The sequence below is a fragment of the Myotis daubentonii genome, chromosome 5 (assembly GCF_963259705.1).
Source record: "Myotis daubentonii chromosome 5, mMyoDau2.1, whole genome shotgun sequence".
NCBI classification, from domain to species: Eukaryota; Metazoa; Chordata; class Mammalia; order Chiroptera; family Vespertilionidae; genus Myotis; species Myotis daubentonii.
Genome location: NC_081844.1, coordinates 37,235,600 through 37,260,647, shown reverse-complemented (window position 1 = coordinate 37,260,647; position 25,048 = coordinate 37,235,600). Strand labels below are relative to the sequence as shown.

At 49.3% G+C, this 25,048-nt stretch overlaps 1 protein-coding gene across 1 annotated transcript; it reads right to left on the bottom strand.

Moving 5' to 3' along the window:
* Positions 1 to 175: 175 nt before the first annotated feature.
* C5H8orf74 (chromosome 5 C8orf74 homolog) lies at positions 176 to 23,430 on the bottom strand. Its single transcript, XM_059695277.1, has 4 exons — positions 23,383 to 23,430; positions 21,731 to 21,923; positions 3,375 to 3,778; positions 176 to 424 (listed from the first exon to the last, which is right to left on the bottom strand). Exons 1-4 carry the CDS (start codon positions 23,428 to 23,430, stop codon positions 176 to 178), a joined length of 894 nt encoding a protein of 297 aa, XP_059551260.1.
* Between the last annotated feature and the right edge of the window lie 1,618 nt (positions 23,431 to 25,048).

Below are 25,048 nucleotides of genomic sequence, written 5' to 3'. Positions count from 1 at the left end.
AACAGCCTTCTTATTTGGGTTAGATTTTCAGGTGGTAGAAGATGGTTTCCAGAAAGAAGATAGAGATAAGATGATGGGTGTTGTTACATTTCTTTTAATCACTAGAAATCACTGACCTATTGGGTGCTGAGCATAATACCTAATACTTCCATAATCGTCAATGATTGTTCCACAATCAGTCTTTAGATGCCGTCTTGCCTTTTGCTTTCTTTGCTTTGCGTGCTTTGTTGATCTTAAGAGATTCATCTTGGCCTAGCTGGCCACTGATGGAGAGTGGGAAAGGGATAGGAGCATTGAGATTTAAAGTCTTCTTCTGAAGTTTCAGGTCCAAAATATCAAAAGTTGTCTGTATCTCATACTGAAGCAGCTCTTTCAGGCAATTGATCTGGATGTGAATGGCCTCGTTGATGATATTTTCTAACTCCTGGAAGAAACAGAACATGGCTGGTGAACAGGCCTCAGGGGAAGGCCTCTGTAGGTAAGGTTCCTCAACAGAATCCAATTCTCTCCTCTTACTGAGTGCTAGCACCTTCCATTTCCCTCCACCCTTCACCCTACTCTGCCCTGGGAGGCCAACTTGTGAGGGCAGCATCAACCGGCTACCTTAGCTTTAGGCTTCTGGTGGAGTTCCTCCAATGGGAGGTTCTGGCAGGAGATCTGAGTGTGGGAGAATGAGGTCTCTCACCTTCCTCCCAACCAGCTCAGGGTTGGCCATAGCTATGATCCTCTACCTCCAGCTAGACCTCCAGCAATTGCTCCTTTTCTTCTCCATTCTGGCCTATTGTGGTGATCACCCTATCTGAGTGTGTCATTTATTACTAACATTGTTCTGGAACCACAGGCTAGTGCCATATCCCCTGCTTTCTGGTCAACACAAGCTCCATTTGGATATCATTCCCCTTCCTTTTTCTCCTGCCCTCATCTCATTCCCACATATCAAAGTTTTAGTAGCTTCTTTGGAGAGGATGGGAAATTTCTTAGAGAGTGGAGAAGTCCCCCAACCAGCCACCCACCATCTGCCACCTTCAACAAGAGACCTTCTCTGTCATCTAAATCAGGATTACAACATCATGAAATGCTGGAGACATGAACTATGTAACTATTTTTTCCAGTTCCCTGCTCAAGCAGCCAAATAGCAGTTCATGCCTGCACTGGGGGTGTTGGGGACATACTTGGAGTATCCAGTTGCCTAGCAAACATTTCTTTGCAATCTCATATTTTAGCTCAAAATCTCATGGAAAATCTTACATTTGCCCCAGAATATTTCCTTGATTGTCTATAATAATAAAAGTATAATATGTTGATTAGACCAGAGAGCCAAATGACCTTCTGGATGTCATTCCGGACATCCTTCTGGATGAAGCCATGGCGGTGGGGGCCAAGGCAAAGGCAGTTAGGGGTGATCAGGCAGGCAGGCGAGTGGTTAGGGATGATTAGGCAGGCAGGCAGAGGCAGGTAGGGGTGATCAGGCAGGCAGGTGAGTGGTTAGGGGTGATCAGGCAGGCAGGCAGAATGGTTAGGGGTGATGAGGCAGGCAGATGAGTGGTTAGGAGCCAGCAGTTCCAGATTGCAAGAGGGATGTCCGACTGCCAATTTAGGCCTGATCCCATAGGGATCCCGGCCGTTGGACATAGCCTGAGGGGTCCTGGATTGCGAGAAGGTGCAGGCTGGACTGAGGGACCTCCCCCATGCACAAATTTTGTGCACCAGACCTCTAGTTTTTATATAAAAATAATGTTCTTCCCCTAAATCCTTAGGAAAGATTGTGCTCTAAGAAGATGCACCATGTTTATTCTATGGTGTTGAGTGTCCCCAGCTCAGGCACACCACTAGGGGCACACTGCAAAGGGGACCCTAGCCACAATCCACCTGGCAGAGACCAGCAGCAAAGTGATTGAGACCCACAGGGAAGCTGGGAGGAGCAGGGAGAAACAGCTGTGTGTGTGTGTGTGTGTGTGTGTGTGTGTTGGGGGAGGGGAGTGGTGTGGGTAGGAGTTGGACAGGAGGTATCCCCTTCTACCCATGTCTTTGCCCACATATTCTAGAGCAAGATTCCTGGAAGGGCATGGAGACAAGCTCCCACTTGGGTTCTGTTGGTCCCCTTGGATGGCTTAATGCACTAAGATTATGTAACAGCCTGACGAGCTATTTACCTGGGAGACTTAACTTTAGAAGAGTATCATTCCTTCTGTTGTGTTTATTGTTCTTTAGAGATTTTTTCAATGCTTTATTGGAATACTTTCCAGGGCCATTTACTCTTTGCCTGACAATTCAGAAATCCCTCCCTCCCCTTCATTTTTGTTAATCCTCTCCCATGGATATTTTTCCATTGATTTTTAGAGGTAGAGGAGGATGGAGGAGAGAGAGAGAGAGAGAGAGAGAGAGAGAGAGAGAGAGAGAGAGAGAGAGAGAGAGAGAAACATTGATATGAAAAAGGCAATCAGATCGGTTGCTTCCGATACATACCTGACCTACCCCCCCACCGAACCTGCAACCCAGGTACATGCCCTGACCAGGAATCAAACCTGTGATCCTTTAGTATGTGGACTGATGCTCTACCACTGAGCTACACTGGCCAAGGCAGAAACTAAAGACCCTGTGACTTCAATGCCACATCTGGTTATTACTCCTCATACATGTGTACATGTACATACATATGCACATGTCACATGCCTGTGTGTTCAAAGATGATTCAACAGTGATGATATCAGTGCCTATGTATAGCTAAAAAGTGAGTTTAGACTCTGCCAGGCCCTCAAGAAGTTGACTGCCCTGAGGCCAACCTAGTCACCATTTATTAAAGAGCTGGTCACTGGAGACTCTGGCTCCTGGAGGGCAGTCCAGTTTCTTAGATCCACACCCCCCACTTCTTTACCCAACTCATTGCATCACCCACTCTGAGCTGTGTAACCCATGGGCCTTCCTTTGTCCTCTCCACCCAGGCCTCGTGGCATGCAGACAAAGGGCCCTGAGAGAATCTGTGGTGGTTCAGAGCTTGGGAGTCTTTCTGGGTAGAATCTGTCACTGATTCCTGATGCAGTGGAAAGAACTTGGACTTTGGAGTCGCCAGGCCTCAGTCTAAATCTAAATTCCACCACATGCTAGCTTGGTGACCTTGAGCAAGTTGATGAACTTCTCGGAGCCTCAGTTGGCTCATCACTAAAATGGGAACATGAATTGTACCTTATAGGCATGTTTCACGAAACGTGCATGCAAAGCATGTGGCAGGTGGTCAGTGACTTGCTGTCCCTTTCTGCCCCCTCCCATGTGTGCAGACAATCGAAGTCTTGTTGGTGCCTGGATGTTCTCTTGGTAGGAATGAATGTTTGCTCATGGCAGGTGAGCAGCATCCCTCCTTGCAGGCACAGCCTTACCTCTCTCTCCAGAACCTGTTTCTGCTGCACAGTCATCTCCGAGAACTTCTTCTGCAGCATGTGCTCCTGCTCCAGGTGCAGCGCCTCCTTCAGGAGCAGCACGTTGGTGCGCTTCTGCACCTCCGCCATAGTGAGCTCAGCCAACTTCAGCTCAAGCTCCCACAGGCCCCTGTCCTTGCCCTCAGCCAGTGGGAGGGGCTGGGGCGGCACACACACCTCCACGTGGTTGACGGTCAGGTTGACTTCTTGGTCCTGGCCCAGGACATATTGGTAGAGTCTGTAGTGGCGGATGAAGGTGTTGTAGAAGTAGTCGCAGAGGGCCAGCAGGTGGGTGGTGTTGAACTGCCCCTGGTAATCTCCAAGCTTATTCCTCAGGATGGTAATGGCCTCGGTGATGGAGCAGCCTATGGGCAGAGGGTATGGGCATGGAGTGAAGCAGGGGACGGTTGCATTGATGGCTTGACCAACATAGGCTCCGAACCCAGGCACTCTGACCCCAGAGCCCATGGGGTCAGAGCCTGCCAGCTATTTTATATTACTATTTATTAGCTTTCAGAAACTACCGGATGTACTACATTTCCCTTCTTACCTTGGATTCTTGGAAGCTCAAAGCCAGTTTTATGTAATAACATTTATCACATTGTTTTCTTATGTGATTATCCTTCTCCTTTGCTATATTTTTACTTTTAATTCAAAGCCTTCCTTCAGCTGTGCCTTATACTGTTCCCACTTCAAACCCTTTGGGATGGAGATGAGGGTGTAAAAAAGGGAGTCTGATAAGAGAGGAGTGTGAGATGATTGGAGAGATAGATGTTATATTAGAGATTTGTGTCACAGAGTTATTAGGCAAATACTGTTTGTACCATGGAAACGTCAGCTCTGTGGGTGGAGCCATTGGCATCCTTCACAATGTGAAAGTCCAAGTCCTAAGGGGGTTCATCCATCTCTTCCTTTTGACTTGGTTGCCCCCCACCTCCTCCTGGCACACCGGCCTCAGCCTAGGGTGCCCTGCCCTGTGCAGGACTCACTCCTCAGGAGTGCCAGTTTCCCACAGAGGCCTCCTGAACCACCCCACCCCACACTCCCTAGAAACTAGTTCTTTTGCCATATCAAGCAAAAGTTAGAAGTTAAGTTTAGTGAAAAGAATGTTTAAGAAATCAACTTCATCTGGAGGTGGAAGAGGGAATAGGGAGACTAAATGGTGATTAGAAAAAAAAATAAAATAAAGAAAAAATAAAAAAAGAAATTAACTTTATCAATTGTTTTGCTAGAAAAGTGACAGTTTCAACTGATATAAGGTTTGTTGCATTGCTGTTATTATTATGTATTTATGTAAATTGCTCCTTTGCATATTTAACTTGACAATTACAATTTAGGTAAATAAATTACATTAAAAGTTACTCAGAAAGTATAGTTACAATATAGTTAGGTTAGATGTTGATAGCTTTTCATTTTTAATTTAACTTAGTCATCCTTAAATTTTATTTAGTCATCCTTAGCCCTGAATTGAATACAAAGAGTAAGCTTTCTTTGTGATTAAAGCAGATGCTGTACACATCCAGTGTGTAATCAGATGTATAGACTATGGCATTACAACTTGATGGGGGTGGGCAATTAGAAAAAAATGTCTGAAAGATCCCCTCAGTATGACCCAGCAATCTCATGTCTGAGTTCGTATCCAAAGGTCATTCTAGTAGGCTCTTGAAAGGATATCTGCATTCCCATGTTCACTGCAGCATTAGTCCCACTCACTAAGGTATGGGAACAACCTAATTGAATGTCGACGGGTGAACGGGTTTTAAAGACTATGTGATACACACACACACACACACACACACAGACACAATGAAATGTTATTCAGCCATAAAAAAGAAGGAAATCCTGTCATTTGCAAAAACATGGATGGACCTGGAAGACATTATGCTAATTGAAATAAGACACAGAAAGACAAATAACTGTTTGACTCACTTAGATGTGGAAACTCAGAAAATGGAAATCATATCAGCAGAGAGTAGAATGCTGGTTGCCAAGGGCTGGGGGTGGGAGAAATGGAGAGATGTTTGTTTGTCAGGGAGGCCAAGTTCCAGTTACGCAGGATGAGTAAGTCCTGGAGATCAGCTGTGTAGCGTAGTGCCTATAGCTAGCAATGCTGTTCTGAGTGCTTGAAGTTTGCTGAGAGTATACTTTAAATCAGGGGTCCTCAAACTACGGCCCGCGGGCCACATGCAAATACAAATATTGTATTTGTTCCCGTTTTGTTTTTTTACTTCAAAATAAGATATGTGCAGTGTGCATAGGAATTTGTTCATAATTTTTTTTTAAACTATAGTCCGGCCCTCCAACGGTCTGAGGGACAGTGAACTGGCCCCCTGTTTAAAAAGTTTGAGGACCCCTGCCTTAAATGTTCTCACAACCAATGAAAGTGGTAACTATGTGAGGTAGTGGATATGTTAATTAGCCTGAGGGTGGTTATCATTTCATAGTGTATATCAAATGTCACCTTGTACACCTTACATATTTGTGAATTACTGACAACTGGTAATTATCCTATCTAATAAAAGCATAGTATGCTAATTAGACTGGACATCCTTTTGAACATCCTTCCGGAGGACCTTCTGGATGAAGTTGGGGCTGTGAGGGCCGAGGCAGAGGCCACTGGGGGTGAGGGCCAAGCCCCTTGCACGAATTTCGTGCATAGGGCCTCTAGTTTGTTCATAATATGTCAACAAAGCTGGTGGAAAACCACACACAAAAATATTTTTTAAAAATTGCTCTTGAGGAAAACAACAGTAACAGGTTAAGCTGCTGCCTTGGCCTGCGTGTCAGTGTGAGGTGCACTCTCTCCCATCTTCTCATTTGTTGTCACAGCATCTCATTGTGCTTCAGAGATGAAGCCTCAATGACAGCCATCTCTGCATTCTTTGGCCTCGTTCTGGGAAATAAGCCAGCCAGGTTGCTGATCCCGGGGACCTCTTCATCCCTGAACCTTTGTCTCAGGTTGGTGGTGGGGAGGGGCCCAGGGCCAGCAGGAGCCCTATGTTCCAGAATCAGCTGGAGTTTTCTAAAAACACAGAGCACCCCCCCCCCCCCCAGCACACACACACACACGCACGCAAGCACGCATGCACACATGCACAAAACACATATACATCATCACAAAAATGCTGATTCCAAGCTGGGGACTAGCTTGGGAATTGCCTCCTAACTTTGATCAATGACCCAGATTGAGCTAAAGAACTCAGACATTGGCACACAAGGACCATTGAGTCATCAAATGACCAACTGCAGGAGGATGGTGCCAAAGGTCCCAAAGGCCCTATTCTGACAAGTGACCTTGCACGTGGCGTCTGCCCTCAGGACCCTGGTCCCCTCACTAGTGGTATGGCTGCTGGGTCCCTTTCTGCACACATGGGAGCTTCATGCTGCTCAGATATGGTGGGCATTTTGTTCTATTCCTCTTTTACTTTGGGAGAGAGGTGGTTAGAAGGGACAATATGGAGTCTCTTATTCTTATGGTGCTCATATACATTATACAATTACAGAACAAGCGCTGAGGGCTCCTCTAAAGGCAACATGCAAGTCAGTGCCCAGGGCAAAACCCGGCACCCACTCAAGTGCAGAGAGGAGGAAGGGGAAGCACAATAAGACCAGGCGGGGGAGGCGCTCTGACCCCGGATGCTGGGGGCTGGTGCCACGGAAGGTTTCCTGCAGAGAGGACGTTGGAGCCCAGAAACAGGATGAGTTTGGCAGAGATGGCATTCCTAGTGGAGGGACAGACGGGAAAAAGGCTAGAGGCACGCGGAGTACTGTGTGGCTGTGTGCATGTGTCCCCATGGCTCAGGGCTCCTGGGAGGCAATGCTGGAGCCCGGGCATCGGGGCTGGGGGACAGGAGACTTGAGGTCTTCAGTTTGCAAAAGGCAAGCGTGTGTGAGGCACAGGGAAGAGCTACACTTCACCCCAAAGCCCGAGTTCATGGAACCCGAGGATATCCAAGGGTGGGCTTCAGGACCCGTGGGACCCCCAGGAATCGCACTGTCCAGGATTTTGCATGCGCATATGTTTCTGGGGAGAGTGTGCATAGAGCAGTGGTTCTCAACCTTGACTGCACATGAGAATCACCTGGGAATCTTTTTTAAATCCTGATTTCTGGGCCTCATCCTCCGGAAATTCTGTTTCTTTGTTACTCATGTTGTGGCCCCACCCCATAACAAAGAAACAGAATTTCCAGAGGATGAGGCCCAGAAATCAGGATTTTAAAAAGATTCCCAGGTGAGCCGAAACACGTTTGGCTCAGTGGATAGAGCGTCGGCCTGCGGACTGAAAGGTCCCAGGTTCGATTCCGGTCAAGGGCATGTACCTGGGTTGCGGGCACATCCCCAGTAGGAGATGTGCAGGAGGCAGCTGATGGATGTTTCTCTCTCATTGATGTTTCTTACTATCTCTCTCCCTTCCTCTCTGTAAAAAATCAATAAAATATATTTAAAAAAAAAAAAAGATTTCCAGGTGATTCTAATGTGCAGCCAAGGTTGAGAACCACTGGCATAGAGAGAATCATCAAACTAAGAACCACAGAAAAGTTATGAACCGTAGCTGAGAGCTGCAGAGCCACTCAGAGGTGTTAAGATGAGACGTGAGAGGTCAGACGGGTATTTCCGAGAGATGGTGATGGCACCTGGAGGCCAACAGGGAAGACCAGTGAAGGCATCCCAGAGAGTGGGGGCAGGGTGAGGTCACCCGTTTCTGATCATCAAAGCTGGAGTCCAGGCCAGCGTGGAAATGACTGTATCGATTTTGTCAGGTGAATCATCACACCTCTGGGCTCCGTGGAGGTTGAACTGCTGGAAGGAGTCCTACTCCTCCCCCAGCTCAGCCGGTAGCTCATGGGGCTGGGTCACCGGCACCCCCTACCCCCATGACTGCCTCGCCATCAAAGCCAGCCCCTAGCATTCTCTATTTGGCCAGCAGCCACGCACTTGGCTCAGGTTTGGTCCAAGGTCTCCAGGCCCAGCAGTGCTGAGCGCTCTCAGTGTGTGCCTGAGCTCCCAGCTGCCCGGCATCCTGGAGGAGGCCCCACACTGGGCGTGAGCTGTGGCCTCAGCCTGGAGGTCATGAAACACAAGTGGGGACCTTGTCCTGGGTCAACAGGGAAGGAGCCCTTGGACATAATTCTAACACTCAGCCCCAAGACACTCGGGCAGGCCCGGTTTTCAGCAAAGCTCATCCCCAGCTGGCCCATGAGGCACACTTTCCTGGCCCCCAGACCACTCTCCACTTGCCACAGGCTGAGAAGTCTTGATGACTCAGAGGATTAAGTCTCCGGAGAAGCCTCTGGCTGCCAGGTAGACAGATCTGTACCTGCAAGTGGTTCTTCAATAACAGGGAGTGGCCTTCATTTGCATTGGCTGCTGGGAACTTCCTGAAGATGGTCCCCAAGCCCCTGGAGGCCAGCACCTGCTCGGGGACAAGGGCAATGAGCAGGGAAGAGCGGGGGTGGGTGACAACCCCAGACACTCCAAAATCGGGGCAAAAAGGCACTGGGCATGGACCAGGCACCCTGGGCACCCTCCCACTGCCCCTCACATTCGGGTCTGGGGCTGGGAGACGAACAGGGGCTGCTCCTTCTGGGTGGGCGTGAGTGGGAGGATCCAGGTGCCACGGGTGCCCCCTGACAAACCAGTTTGGTGCCCCTGCCTTGGCTCCCAGGGGAGGAACCAAGTCAGGTCACAGCCTGGCTGGCTTACCTTTCTGAATACCTGAGCGCCTACCAGGCTGACCTTAGATGGTGGGAAGCAGACCAGAGCACAGGGCCCACCCCGCCATCCCCTCCTGTGGCCTGAATGCTGCCCCTCGCCCATTTTTTTTCTGCTCTTGGCAAAGCCCTGACAAACTCATTCACCCCAAGGTGCCAATGACAGTGACAGCTCAGAGGACAGGTGTGCTTTTGAAGTAGCAGATGACTCTCCTGAAGGGAGTGCTCTCTGTGTCCCTCAGGCCCTGGGTCACCACAAGCCCCACCCCTCCCGGCTCTGTGAGACAGGTGTAGGCATCATCCTGAGTTTATCTAAGAAAGAAACCGAGGCTCAAAAAAGTGAGGGAATTTGCAAATGGCAAGTGGCAGAGCGAAAATTCAAACCAGGGCCTGACCCAGGGACGCCCCTTGCAGCCATCTAGCTCCTGGTGGCTCTGTGCTCTCTTTCCAGACTCTTGGAGGTAGATACTAGAATATGTTGGATCAAGAGAAATTAAACAGAGCCCATAATATGCTAATAGGCTCAGCAAAATCTGTTCATAGGCCAGAAAAGTTTGAACATATGCCTGTTTCTCAAATTTATTTTGCGTTGAATAGTCTCTTGGGACCAAGGAACATATTTTGGCAACTATTGAGCTAGTTAGTCCTTTCATCCTACAGATGGGAAACTGAGGCCCAGGGAGAGGCGGGGCCTTCCCTAAGGCTCATTGTGACAAAATCAGGACCTGAGCTCCAGCCCAGGCGTTGGTGGTCTAGGGCCTGTCACCACTCGCACTGTGGGGAAGGGACTGGTTTTGATTTTCATCTCTGCCCACTGGCCCTGAGGCTTCTTGGTCGGTCAGAAATGTCTCTGAAGGGTGGGTGGGGGCGCTGCCTGCCTAGGGGAGGAATGAGCTGGGTGAGGAGACATGCATTTGGTTCTGCTCTGGGAAGTTTGCTCTGTGGCTGCCCTCCTAACCTCTGGCCTGGACCCAGGCAGGAGGAGCCTGGGGTGAGAGCTCGAGCACCCTCCACGTCCTGCAGCTCCTGCCTATCCCAAGGTGTCTGGGCTGCTGGCCTCCCCTCCTTCCATTGCAGAGCAAGCAGTTCCTTGCGGAACACCCCTTTCCAGGTGTGCCCATGGTGCAGCTGCCTGGTGAGCTGCAGGGAGAGGACAGTGGGTGTCTGGTTTGGTCTGACGTCCATCTGCACTGCCTGAGATTGGCCATGGGAGGAGCAAACTGGCTGGATAAACAAACCTTCCCTGCTGTCCTGTGATCACGGGACCAAGGATCCCATAGCACTTCATCTTGCCAGCCACATGTTCTGTTCTCAGCCACTGTCCAAGGTCATGTGGACACTGTCCAAGGTCATGTGAGCCTGGGGCAGCCCCTGGATTGGAGTTGACATTGATGCTGGGGGTCATTCTCAGAGCTTGTGTGGGGTGCTGGGTTAGAGTCCAGACTGGGAATGCAGACCGATATGGGCCCACATGTTGCTTCTTGATCACTTGCACAGGTTATTTGCTTCTGTGGGCATTAGTGTTCTCATCTGTGAAACGGAGGTGATAACAATGCACACCTCATAGCATCAGAGGAGGGCGTGTGTGTACAGAGCTTCCCACCATGCCTGGGACACAGTAAGCCATCAGTTAGTACTGGGGTCGTCATTTTCAATATTGTGAAGAGGCTACTAGCATTTCAACTCCCCAGGGCTGTGAATTGTTCGGGAATCCACCGATTCTTCCTGGTCAGAGAGCTCAGCGCACTGCTGAGCGAGTCCTTACTCTTCCCCATCCTCTGGCCCAGGGCTCTGGACGCTGGCTGGAGAATGGCTGGGGGAGTGGAGCAGGATTAAACTGATGGGCGGGGGGTGTGGGGGAGAGGGGTCACAGGGCAGAATAGGAGCTATTAGGCAGAAGGCTCAGAGAGACAGATTTCAGTTCAGCGGCAGGAAGAACTTTCTAGAAAACAAGAGTGTTGTCCATGGAGTGACTCTTACTTTGAGCAATGAGGAGGCATTTAGCTAGAGAGAGGATTCAGTGGTGGTGAGGTGTGGATCAGGTGACCTCCTGGGTCCCTTTTGACTCTGAGCAGTTATGGTGACTTCCAAGAATCTGACAGTTCCTCAAAGCCACATGGGGGGCATGTGGGCCTCCTGGCAAAGCTCTGCAGCTGTCTCAAGCTTGGCAAGGGGAGCCTGATGGTAAGTCTTCATCACCATCCTTGTTGTTAGCATTCCTGAGATGAAAACGACCAAGCCATCCCATCGTGCCAGGGACAGGGCACATCATAGCTGTACCTCATCCCCTTTGATGTTGGGACCTCCAGGAACCAGCATGTCCAACTGACCGCAGGAGGACATGGGAAGGTAGAGGTAGGGAAAGGTGTCACTCCAAAGGGCTGGAAGTCTGGTCTCAAGGGCACTGGTACCATCTGCCCACACACGGGTGGCACCTCCAGGCTGGAACACATTAGCCAAACGGCACAGTTCACCTTCTCACCTTGGCCTGCACACTGGAGCCACCTGCTGGGGGTCAGGATCTCAGGCCCATGTTGCGAGCAACCCCAGGTGACCCAGTTAGGAACCCAGCCCCCAGGTGTTCTCCCTGGTCCCAGCAGGTTCTCAGCTCTTCCTGCTCCCCGGCGGCCTCACGCCCCTCACTGCAGGGTGCTCTCCTGGGCTACATGCTTCTCAGGCCTTCACGTGCCCAGTGTACAGATCCTTCTGGTGAAGATGAAGGTCATGGGTGGGACTCGTGCTTTGCCACCAGGCAGTCCTGGGTTCAAATCCCAACCTCGCTTATTGGAAGTGCAACCTGAAGGAGGTTACTTAAAGTCTCTGAGCCTTTAAAGCAGCGGTTCTCAACCTGTGGGTCGCGACCCCTTTGAGGGTCGAATGACCCTTTCACAGGGATCGCCTAAGACCATCGGAAAACACATATTGAATATATAATTACATACTGTTTTTGTGATTAATCACTATGCTTTAATTAGGTTCAATTTGTAACAATGAAAATACATCCTGCATATCAGATATTTACATTACGATTCATAACAGTAGCAACATTACAGTTATGAAGTAGCAACGAAAATAATTTTATGGTTGGGGGTCACCACAACATGAGGAACTGTATTAAAGGGTTGAGACATTAGGAAGGTTGAGAACCACTCCTTCAGATAAAGTTCCTTTATCTTTAAAATAATGTGTATGTTATTCACAGTGGCCAAGACATAGAAACAATGAAAGTGTCCTGTGATAGAGGATTGGATAAAGAAGAAGTGGTCCATATACACAATGGAGCACTACTCAGCCATAAGAAAGGATGAAATAGCGCCATTTTGCAACACATGGATGGACTTTGAGAACATTATGCTAAGTGAAATAAGTCAGACAGAAAAAGCTAAGAACCATATGATTTCACTTGTATGTGGGATGTAAAACGGAAACTTACGAACACAAACAGCAGAGTGGTGGTTGCCAGAGGGAAGAGGTTGGGAGGGAGAAGGTGGACACATGGTGCAATACACAGATCTTGTAACAAGGAAACCCACACATGAAACCTATATGTTCATGTTGACCAATGTCACCCCAATCAACTTAATAAAATTTAAAAAATGCTTACGATTCAAGTTCGAAGTAAGGATTACTGATGATGCTATGTGTGCAAATGCCAGGCTCTACAGTGCCCCCTTCTGCAGGATGCACAGCTGCCTGGGAAGGTTCAGGAAGGTTTCTATGGCACAGTCTTGATTTCTGGCCTACTAACTGGTTCAGTCTGCCCTGGTAAGCTGTGATCTCACTCAGTGCTATGGGCTGGCTTATGGTGTCCCCTCCTCCATTCATATGTTGAAGTCCTAACCCCCAGGACCCTCAGAATGTGACTATACTAGAGATAAGGTCTTTAAAGAGGTTTGAATTAAGGTTAAATGAGGTCATGCGGGTGGGCCCTAATCTGATCCGACTGGTGTGCTTATAAGAAGAGAAGATTAGGACACAGGCACACACAGAAGGAAGACCATGTGAAGTACAGAGTGTGAGGATGGCTGTCTAAAAACCAAGGAGGGAGGCCTCAAGAGAAACCAACCCTGCTGACACCTTGATCTTGGACATCCAGTCTTCAGAACTATGAGACAACACATTGTGGTATTTGTTACTAGGGGCATGGTGCACGAAATTCGTGCACTGGGTGTGTGTGTGTGTGTGGGGGGGGAGTGTCCCTCAGCCCAGCCTGCCCCCTCTCACATACTGGGAGCCCTCAGGCGTTGACCCCCATCACCCTCCAATCGCAGGATCGGCCCCTTGCCTAGGCCTGACACCTCTGGCTGAGGCGTCCGGCTCGGGCAGCGGGGACCCGCAGCTGCAGCGGCCCCGCGATCGTGGGCTTCGCTTTAGGCCCAGGCAAGGGACCCCTAGCTCCTGGGACTGCCAGCTTCGACCGTGCCCAGCTCCCATCGCTGGCTCCACCCCTACTTCCTGCTATCACTGGCCAGGGCGGAAAAGGCACCTGATTCTCCGATCATGGCTGGGGGGCAGGGCAAAGGCTGCCCCAGGCCCGCCTTTGCCCTGCCTCCCAGCTCTTAGCTCCCCCCTGGGTTTCTGATCACTGTCAGTGGCAGGGGGCTTCTTCCTGCTTTCCCTTTCACCTCCCTGCATTGTGCCTACATATGCAAATTAACCGCCATCTTGTTGGCAGTTAACTGCCAATCTTAGTTGGCAGTTAATTTGCATATAGCCCTGATTAGCCAATGAAAAGGGTAGCTCGTACGCCAATTACCATTTTTCTCTTTTATTAGTGTTGATGGCAGCCTGAGCAGGCTAAAATGCTCAGGGAGGTATCTCTGAAGTGATAGTTGCCCATTTGCCCCAATAAATGCTCTCCCAAATTATCAATCAATGGCCTCTGTGGAAGATTCCTCTAACCATCAACAAAGAACTTGCCTCCAAAGGCCCCTCCATCCAGGTTTAGTGTGAGGGGCATTGGGTTCATGCTGGGAAGGTGCTGCTGTCCTCTGTTCAGCCTGGTCCTGAGTCACTGGAGGCTCCTCGACGTGGGCTGGGCATTTGGGGGTTGGCAGATAGACCCTGGGCATGGCCGTGAGTATGCCGGGTGGGGCCGGGGGTGGGGTTAGGGAGTAATCCCCTCCTTCCAGCCCCCAGCAGTGGGGGGTGGGCGGGGTGTCTGCCTTCCACCCTATGGCTGCCTGGATGACATTTCCTGGAGAATCAGGAGTGGCTGTGAGTGGGACTGCAGATACCAGTGCTGTGACACGCTTCACTCAGCACTCGCCTCGCCACCTTGTATGTCCACTGATGGGTCATCAAGCCCACTTCCTGTCAACCCCGGGAGAGCAGGAAAGGGGTGTTTCCTAACCCAGACGTCTAGGAGCATCAGAGAGAGGCCAGTGCTCACTAGACGCAGAGGATGACAAGAGGCAAAAGCTACAAAGTGGCTGAAGAGATGGCTGGTAGATGAGTAGTGGTTGGGGGTCCGGGTAAGTGTTTGCACCGGCCTGCACACCTCCAGCCCTGAACTCCCTGCTGCGTGACGGTTGGGGCGGGGGAGGCTGTTTCTCCTCTTACCGTTCTGGCTGCAATGTGCCAGTCACAGGCAGGAAGTACACCCTAATCCTCTGCAGCTCCCCCAGGTGGAGGAGTGACTTCAGAGTCGACCTACGCCCCAACATCTCTCTCTGTTCCTGGTCTTGGCAGGGTATGCAACACATCTGCCCTTTTCCTGAGATTTCCTTCCACCAGAACGGAGCTGGCAGCCTCTGTCCCTCTGTGCTGTGCCTGGTGACTTCATGATGGGAACTACCCAGGGCTTCCGGAGGCTGGCAGGGGAGGTGTGAGGGAAGGACTCATTCTTCTGGCCTGGGGTTGAGACCAGAATGTCCTGGTGAGCCATTTGCCAGGACATGGCATCAGCTTACACTTTTGAATAAAGGGCCACCCTTTCCCTCCTGATCCCAATGCTCGATTGGGCGGGGAGATAAGCTGAGCTGTGGGCTGTCCTGGCAGAGCTCTGATTCATTGTTGTGCAAACATGACTCTCCTTAAATGCTGTCTGCCAACTTCGTTATCTAGTATGCAAGCAGAGCTCAGCCATCCTTATCCCCAGATTAAACACACACACACACACACACACACACACACACACACACCTGGAGAAGCTACCTTCCAAGAGGAGTGACGGACCAGTGTGGACTTTAGCTGAAACAGAAGCTTGAATGTGAGTCGGTTGTCTGTAACCTGCACCCCATGACCTAGGGAAGACGTAGCTAGATATGCAGATGGGACGTGTGCCCAGGAGGAGGGCAGGGCTGGATGTGAGATGGGAGGGACCTGACCTGCTATCTTCACCAGCCCTATCCGCCACTTAACAAGAACAGTGAGCAGATGCCTTGGGCAGGAATGCCTCCTTACATGTGTGCCCGAGGATGGGTCCCATGAGTGTTTGGAGGGTGTCTGGACCACCATTCAGTCTGGTCTGCAGGGTGGGGAGAAGACAAGAAATGGCACAGACAGCAAGCCCCTGAGGGGCAGCATGCTGTAACTTCCAGTCCTGGACCACTGGCATCTGCTATTCATCCTGCCTTGCCTCCATGCATGGTGGACACATGGGAGCTGACATTAGCTGAGCACTTACTATGTGCCTGTCACTCGGCAATAAATACATTTTGCATGCCGTCTCATTTGATCTTGCGAACTGTCCTAAGAGATGGAGTTATTACAGCCTTCATTTTAGAGAAGAGGAAATGAAGGCTCAGGGCGGGAATGTTTGCAAGATTACACAGAAGTAAGTGTGGAGGTGGGATCTGAACTCAGATCTTCTGACTGTAGAGCTTGGTGGACTCCACTGTGCTGTTTCTATCATCATCTGCACACACAACCCTCAACGAAGTAATCCTGGGACGAGCCAAGCAACCTAACTTCCTCTCTGCATGCAGAACATATCTTCTCCATGGGCATCAAGACTTCGTTCATTCATTCATTTCTCCATGCAACACCTACTGTGTGCCACATGCATTATTTAACACTGGGGGGATGGTTAGAGGGGACAAAAATAAAGAAGGTATCGATGCCCTCTCCAGGGATTCAAGCCTCCCAGAGAAGGGCAACAAGAAAGGGGGCAATGGTGGGGATTGGGGGGAAGGGGCTCTATGGAAATGATACAATATTAAGATGATAAAAGGCACAGGGGATCTCTAGTCCAAACGTGAACACCTGATGGTCACGCTATGTAAGGCTGATTAAATATTTCCAGGGCCTGCACTCTGCTTCTAGAGGACACACTTGGAGCATTTGACTAAAAGGTGTAAAAGGAAGACCCAGCTAGATATGTGAAGGACTTCCTAACAACAAAAGCAGTGTACACAGGAACACATTGCCTCAGAAGGAGGGAGCTCCCAGCTCGGATGGTTCCCACAGAGGCTGGAAGAACCTTGTTGGCTGCGTGGGCTCCCTGCAGAGAGGGAGTTAAGTTTTCTGATCACCAAATCTTCCAACTCCAAGGTGTTAGAAGCCTACGAGACACAGATAGGCTGTGCTGGCAAGGTACGTGATACCAGAAACGCCGACAGCTCCAGTGCGATCTAATCTCCTCAGTTTGAAGCTGTGTTTGCATCATCACCGGCTGTTTTGGAAGGGTTCGGCCTGTGGAAGGCTCTGATGGAAACTTGAAAGAGCCCGCGCTCCCACCTGCTCGGGGCTGACATTTTTCTTCTCGCTAGTCAGTGTTTGTTCTGGCCGTGAGCCACCGCAGAGCTCAACCGACGGAGGTGAACTCTGGTACCCATGCGCTGCTGTGAGCAGCCGGGAGTGGGGCCCAGAGGGATGCCAGGAAGGCTCCGGGGTGCGGGGGCTGCGGGTGGCAGGGGTGGGATGGAATTTCCCAAGAGCTCTGAAACCAGTCTGTGTGTAATGCTGTGTCTTGCTCAAGTCTTCAGACTGGGACCACTGGGTGGGAGCAGAGAAGTGGATGGGCACCTGGCAGCTCCAGAAATAAAAGGTGGATCCAAGTGCCCAGAAGATGTGTGATGGGAACACTGAATGGCTTGAAGCAGAGGATGATGGGATTTTATTTGTATCTGAAAAGAAATCACTGTATTGTTTGGTGAGTGGGTGCAGAAGTACAAAATTTTCAAGAGACGGAGCTGGGTTAGAAAGGGTGGTGGACGGGGAGGTGGTGAAACTGAGATTAGGGAAGGACACAGGTGCTGATAGGACTGGTGGACAAGCTCTAGGTGCATCAGGTACAGTAAGTGTTCCTTGAACACAAGTACTGCAATACCTCCACAGTCAACCTGATAACGGAGATGGTCCGTAAGTGAGCAACATAGGGGACAGTATACAGCATGGAGACACTGGACAAAGGGATTATTCATGTCTGAAGAGGGACAGAGGGAATGCCATGAGATTTCATCACATTACTCAGAATGGTGCACAATTTAAAACAAGAATTGTTTATTTCTGGAACTTTCCATTTAATATTTTCAAACTGCAGTTGAATGCAGGTAACTGAATCCATAGAAAGTGCAACTGTGGACAAGGAGGGGGACTACCTTATACAAAGAACTCTTAAAATTCAACAACAAAGAAACAACCTGCCTCAAACTGATTGTCAAACTGCAGCAGGAAGGCCAGGGAGGGTTGGGGGGCAGGAGGGAGGGGGGTAAGAGATCAACCGAAGGACTTGTATGCATGCATATAAGCATAACCAATGGACATAAGACACGGGGGGGGGGGAGGGGAGGCATGGGGATTGTCAAGGGCGGGGGGGGGGGGGAAAGGACACATATGTAATACCCTTTGTAATACTTTAAGCAATAAAAAAAAGAAAAGAAAAAAAGAAATGAAGAAACAACCCGATTGGAAAATGGGCAAAGATCTTAACAGACCCTTCACTAAAGAAGATATACAGATGGCAAATCAGCATATAAAAAGATGCTTCACGTCATATGTCACCAGGGAAATGCAAATTAAAACAATGGGATACCACTCTGCACCTATTAGAATGACCCAAATCCAGAACACTGACATCAAGTGCTGGCGAGGATGGGGAGCCACAGGAAGTCTTGCTCATTGCTGGTGGGAATGCAGCCCCTTTGGAAGGTGAGTTCTTACAAAACTAAACATACTCTTACCATATGACCCAGCAATAACACTCCTTTTGTCCCAAGGAGCTGAAAACTTATGTCCCCACGAAAACTTGCACACAGATATTTATTGGAGTATTATTCAAAATTGCCCAAACTTGGAAGCCACCAAGATGTCATTTATAAGTGAACAGAGAAACAAACTGTGGTTCCTCCAAAAAATAGAATATTATTCATCTCTAAAAAGAAATGAACTATCAAGCCATGAGAAGACATGAAGAACACTGATATGTATATTATCAAGTGAAGAAAACTAAAATGAAAAGGCTACCCCCTATTGTGTGATACCAACTATATGACATCCTAAAATGGGCAAAAATAATAGTATGGAGACAATAACAAGATTTGTAGTTGCCAGGAGTTGGTTAACCCAGAGGGATGGGCGATGCGAACACTGATGAATAGGGGAAGCACAGAGGATATTTAGGCTAGTGAAACTAGTTTGGGTAAATGTCATTATACATTTGTCAAAACCCATAGAACGTACACCACCAACGGTGAACCCTAATGTAAACTATGGACTTTGGGCAATTATTCTGCATCAATGTAGGTTCATCGATTGTGAAAAATGCACCACTTTTGAGGGGGATGTTGACAACGGGGAGGCTGTGTGTGGCAAGGTTTCTGTGGGAAGTCGTTGTACCTTCTGCTCTATTTTGCTGTGAACCTAAAACTTCTCTAAAAAAATTAAGTATATTTAAAAAAATAGTACCGCCTGAAGCCATATAACTTATAGAGGAAAAGCTCCTTGACATTGGTCTTGACAGTGATTTTTTGGGTGTGACACTAACGCACAAGCAATAAAACAACAAATCAACAAATGGGACTTCATCAAACTAAAAGCTCCTACACAGCAAAGGAAACATTAACAAAATGAAAAAACCTACAGAATGGAAAAAAAATTTGCAAACCACCTATCTGATAAGGGGTTAATACCCAAAAATAGATAAGAAACTAATACAATCCATTAACAAAAACTCAAATAATCCAATTTAAAAATGGGCAAAATACCTGAATCGACATTGCCCCAAAGAAGATATCCAAATGGCCAACAGGTACATGAAAAGATGCCCAACACCACTAATCGTCAGGGAAATGAAAATCAAAACCACAATGAGATATCATCTCACACCTGTTAGAAAGTCTGTCATCAAAAAGCCTAGAGATAACAAGTACTAGAGAAAGGGGACCCATGTGAAGAAAAGGGAACCTTGTGTACTGTTGGTGGGAATGTGAATTGGTTCAGCCACTATAGGAAACAGAAGCTCCTCAAGAAATTAGAACCAAACTACCATATGATCCAGAAATCTTACTAGGGGGTATATGTCTGAAGGAAGTGAAATTACTGATTTAAAGAGATATCTGCACCCCCATTTTCATTGCATCATTATTCATAAGTGCCAAGACATGGAAACCACCCATGTGTCCATCAATAAATGAATGGGGAAAAAATAAATAAATGGAAATGTGATTACACACACACACACACACACACACACACACTGAGGAATATTATTCATCCATAAAAAAGAAGGAAATCCTACCATTTGTGACAACATGATGAACCTTGAGGGCATAATGCTAAGTGAAATAAGATGGACAAAGAAAGGCAAACACTGTATAATTTCACTTACATGTGGAATATAAAAAACTGAACTCATGGAAACAGAAAACAGATTGGTGGTTGCCAGAGGTGGCAGAGGGGGTCGGGGAAAATGGGTATAGCTGGTCAAAAGGCATAAACTTCTAGTTATAAGATAAGTAACTTCTGGGGATGTAACATACAGCTTGGTGACTATAGTTAACAATACTGTATTGTATATTTGAAAGTTTGCTAAGATAGTAGACCTTAAAAATTCCCACTATTAAGAAAAAAATTATAACTATGTATTTTGCAATATATATATAATCATTATTTTATACAACTTAAACTAATACAATGTTAATATGTCAATTGTATTGCAATAAAACTGGAAAAAAAAGTGCAAAGAAAATTTTCCCAAATTGGCCCATATAATGCTCCATCATTCCAGAGTCTGTTCATGTACATTTCCTAACATGAGGACATTCATAACCATCAGAATCCCATCACCCTTGACATACCACTACCATCTAATCCCCAGACCTCACTTAAGTGTCTCCAGTTGTCCCAATAACATCCTTTATAGCAAAAGGACCCAAACTGGGGCCACATGTCACATTTAGTGGCCACGTCTCCTCAGTGTCTTTAAGTGCGAACACTTTCCATCTTTCCTTGGTTCTCAGGACCTTAATGTTTTTGAAACTTACAGGAGAGGGACTCTGCTTAATGCCCCTAACTTGGTGTTTTCTCATGATTAGACCAGGTTCTGAGTCTTTGCTAGACCCAGCACAGAAGGATGCTGGGCTCCTCTGCATCCAATTAAGGGGCACAGATTCTCAGTGTGTCCTCTTACTGATGACACCCATTTGGATCATTTGATTAAGGAGGTGTCTGCCAGGCTCCCCCCCTTGTCAGAGTGTTCCCTTCCCGTTGGGATCAGTAAAGATGTTGTGGGGAGGGTCTTAGAAAATATGAAAGCCTCCCATTTCTTGTTAAGCATTCCCCACTGGTTTTAGCCTCTGTTCATGATTCTTGGCTGAGTATGACTATGATGGTGACCATAGAAGGGGCTGCTCCATAAATTTGTTTAATGAATGAATCTGCATCTCACAGCCCCAAAGGTCTACAGATGTGACCACATTCCGTTGTGCCAAGAACTCACACACACAGAGAGAGGCTCATACGCTTCTCATGAAGCTCAACACAGGACAGGGGTTCCCTCTGTCATCCATCTATAGATGCTCCATCTATAATCTCACCTGCCCGCTACTCCCTCACCCTGCCAGCAAACTCTTACCTGTATAAGATTCCCTCAAGACACTCAGCAGAGCAAGCCTGATCCTGGGAACAATGAGCCATCTTTTAAGAGTGCAATGGGAAGTCGATGAAGGATTTTAAGCAGAGGAGTGACACATTTGATTGATGTTAAGCAAAAACAAAACTAAACCAAAATTCTGAATTACAATCCTTCCTCTCTTTTCCCTAAAACAAAATTTGACTTCCCTCTGGGCCAACCCTAGCCACCCCAGAGGTATTGGTATGATGATGAAATTCATGCTAAAGTGCCAATGTCTGACTGGGAAGCAAACAGCCTGGCTGCTGTGTGGACAGCTAGGAGTGGTGCAAGGTTTTCAGCCAGGGGGACTAGTGAAGTCTCAGTGAGAACATTCTGTTTTCTTTGCTTTCAAGAAGTCTGGACAGGGACTCCGCTGATGTGCATGTGGGAAGCGTAAATGCTGGGGCGGGGGGCGGGGGGTGCGGTGAGGTGGAGGGAAGAAAGGGGCTCTAGCTCTTTAGAGAGCTCCTGGGGCGGTGGACTGCAGGAGGTTCTGTGTGTCCCCCCTCCTCCTGCAAGCCTCTCAGACTCCTGCCCTGGAGGCACCATACCTTTGGTTTCCTTGAGCAGCTCATCGGTGAACTTGACCACCTCGACCACCTCCACCCACGGGAAGCCTTTGCCCACGGCAAAGATGATGCTCTCGTAGAGGGTATCCAGCAGGATGCTTCTGCGGGAGTCTCTCACTTCGTCAAACTTTTCCCAGTTCAGCAGTCTCCGGAGGTGCTCCCGACCTTCTGGTTTCTGAGAGGCATGACATCAGGGGTGGAGGGTGACACTGGGGAATCAGGATCACTGGGCAAAACACTCCTAGGGTCCCCACATGGCTCCCTACTGTCCTGAAGAGTGACCAAAGAATGTGTGTCTGCCTGGTCAGAATGATGCCTTCGCTTCTGGACAGCACCCTCCCCCCTCCTTTCTGGGGATGCGCTCTTCTTTCTAGCGCTGCGCATGCCTCTGAGCATTCTCATGCTAGCCTGGCAGATCTGAGTCTGTAAACCTCCAGCAGACTCCATGTCCTGAATCACAGTCCTTCCTTCCTCGTCCCTGAAACAAAATATGACTTCTCTCTGAGCCTACTTTCCACTAGCTGCCCCAGAGGTAAATTCATACTAAAGTGTCAATGACTGAGAAGAGGCTTGGCAAGGCAAGAAGGAATGTGTCTTGCTTGGTGAAAATTCAGGCACTCTGGCAGGCCAGTGGGGTAAAGCTTGATCAGGGTACCTTTTTCCCCAATCTATAGGGGAGGTCCCATTTTACTTGAGCATTTGTCTGGCCCTTCCAGAAAGGCTCTTACAGATCACCAACAGATGGAGAAGAAACAAGTGCCTTGAAGGGAAGGGGTAAGAAGAGGCGTGGCATGGAGTGGAGACCCATGAACCTCGGAGCGTTGCTCCCCTGGCATGGGAGAAGGCTCTGGCTGGGGGGACTGTCGGTGGAGGGGGCAGGATTGATGGCTGAGTTGGTGCCAGAGAGAGGCCCAGGGCCCTGTCCTCAGCCCCCAGGGCTTCCTGCCCCCACCACCACTCTGATCTGACCCAGGCAGCCTCACAGATGCCCAGGCTGGTGTCTGATGGGACAGCTCATTGACACACTTGGCTGGGACTCAGTGCCTGCACCCCTCTGTGGACAGCCCTGCTCTGGAAGGAGCTTGCTGATGGGTCCAGGCCCTATGGCTAGGATCCTCATCACTCCTTGTCACCAAATTAGTTCTGAGAAACCAAAGAAACTGACCTTTCCCTGCCTTAAAGAAACAGACCCCCCCCCCCACACACACACACAGATACACCATACACTCCTTACACACTTTGGCATACAATCCCAGAGGACTCCCAGGGCCCCGAGGCTCCTCAGGGAGAGGTGGCACCCCCTGTGATAGCCCTCAGGGCCTCCTGGCCCTCCTGGGGCGAAGGCAGCCCCAGAGCCCACATACCCACCCGTCCCTCCCTCCAGCAGGCTCTGGACATCAGGGGCTGTCCCTTTAGGCTCTGAAGACAGCCCCCAGCTCCAAGGGCTGGGGAACCTTTGGCCGGGCATTCTAGAGTGGACACACCCATTGGGGGCCTCAGAGGTGGTGTCGGGAAAGGGGTGGTGTCCAAGTTGTCCATCTGAGGAGGCACCGTGAGGGGCCACTTCTCGCACGCACCTCACTGCTAGACCAGTCTGAGCAAACTTCCTTTTAAAAGGCACGTTTTCTCTTCACCTGAAATTGGAAGACATTTTTCACTCCCTGGGCTGTTAAGAATGCCATTGCCCCTGCATCCAGTTGCTAGTGGACCCACCAGGACTGACTCAGTTCCCAGAACCTGGGGGTGAGGGCAGGGCTTTGTGAGGTCATGGAGACTGGCTTTCAGGTGGCTTTTTTTCAGGCTCCTTTCCTCCTGGCCCCTCATCTCCAGCTGGGCTCTGGGTCTCTCCCTGGCACCTGTTTGGGGACCCTGATCTCTTCCCCACTTTCAACATCTCCCTCATAGCCCATTTGCCTTCTGAAGGTGAGCCTTCTCAGGTTTCCCTGCAAACACCCCTCACCCCCATCCAACATATTCCCCACCCAAGCCCCATCCTCTTCTTCCTCCGGCAGTCAAGGCCTTGTCTCCATGCAAAGGTGCCCTGCATTTGTTCTCTTCACTAGGATATGGCTTCCTCCTCACTTCTGGTCACTGCCGGTGACTCTGTTTCCAGCACCCTGACTTCGCTTTGGGGTTCAGGGAGGAGCTCGGCAGGGCTGTCTCCATGTGCAGTGCCCGAGGATCCACATGCTGAGATTCTCAGGGCTCCAATATCTCACTCCTGGCTGGTTTTGTCCTCTGTCCTGGAAGCCCTGGGGTCCACTGGTCACCTGAGGGGCAAGTCCTGCTCTCCCCTGCCTCCCCAACTATAAACCCCAGCTCAGTGCGCAGGAGCCACAGTGAGGAAAGACGGGGGCATTGGCTGGGTTTGGTGGCTGAGACGTCTGGTCCTGGGGCTGCCCCCACTGGTACCTGGCCAGGTCTCCTCGGCTCTTTGGGTTTGAGACTGGCCAGGGGTTTCTGCCCAGGAATGAGAGCAACCAGGCTCTAGCTCTTGCCCCAGTAGGGGGAGGAGTAAGAGCGCCTAAGTTTTCAGCATCTGCCACCTCAACTACTCAGAGCCATCATCCCCGTGGGCCACATGACTCCATCAAGTCTTGTTCCACGGCCCACCTTCCTTACCCTCATGGTCATACTACTACAGGCCCTCAGCGCTCCTCCCACAAGAGGAGAGATTTGGTTAGGATCACATTGTCCCATCCCGGCAGATGATCAGAAACATGGGGATGGGGAGGGGGTGTCCCTTCCTGCTTTGAGGCTGCCGGGCTCCTCATGCAAACTTACCCATTCGTCAGCAACTTTCACACTCTTGTTTATCCATGAAGGGGCTGAACATACGAAGTGCACCCCTGAGCAACATGTAGTTGCTATGTCGCGGGTCCCTTTCTGTCCTTGTCATCCTTGGTGGCTGCCTCTGTTGAACACATGTTTACTTCTTGGCTTCTAATAAGCTGTTCTGTCCTGGATGATCGCCTGTCTCTCCACCCATTCTTTCCCTGCCTTCTGTGAAGGCTTCCCTTCCTCTGCTCATCCCCTACATGTTGGAGCACTCCAGGGTCTGTCTGCATGCCCTCTTTTCTTTCTAGAGCACATATTCCTTTTTGAAAAGAAAAAAATATTTTTATTGATTTTTCTTTTAGAACAAGAGGATGGGAAAGGGAGAGAGAGAAACATTGATCGGCTGCCCCCTAATAGGGATTGAGCCTGCAACCTGGGCACATGCCCTGACCAGGAATAGAACCAGCAACCTTTTGGTGCATGGGATGACACTCAACCTCTGAGCAACACTGGCCAGGGCCA

Bases quoted from the DNA above. Each gene is read 5' to 3' on its own strand.
- C5H8orf74 (XM_059695277.1), bottom strand. From the start codon at position 23,430: ATGGCATTCTTAACAGCCCAGGGAGTGAAAAATGTCTTCCAATTTCAG. The intron at 3,779-21,730 runs GTATGGTGCCTC...CTCTGCCCATAG, and splicing joins GCTGCTCAAGGAAACCAAAG to GCTGCTCCATCACCGAGGCC. The intron at 425-3,374 runs GTAAGGCTGTGC...TGTTTCTTCCAG, and splicing joins AACAGGTTCTGGAGAGAGAG to GAGTTAGAAAATATCATCAA.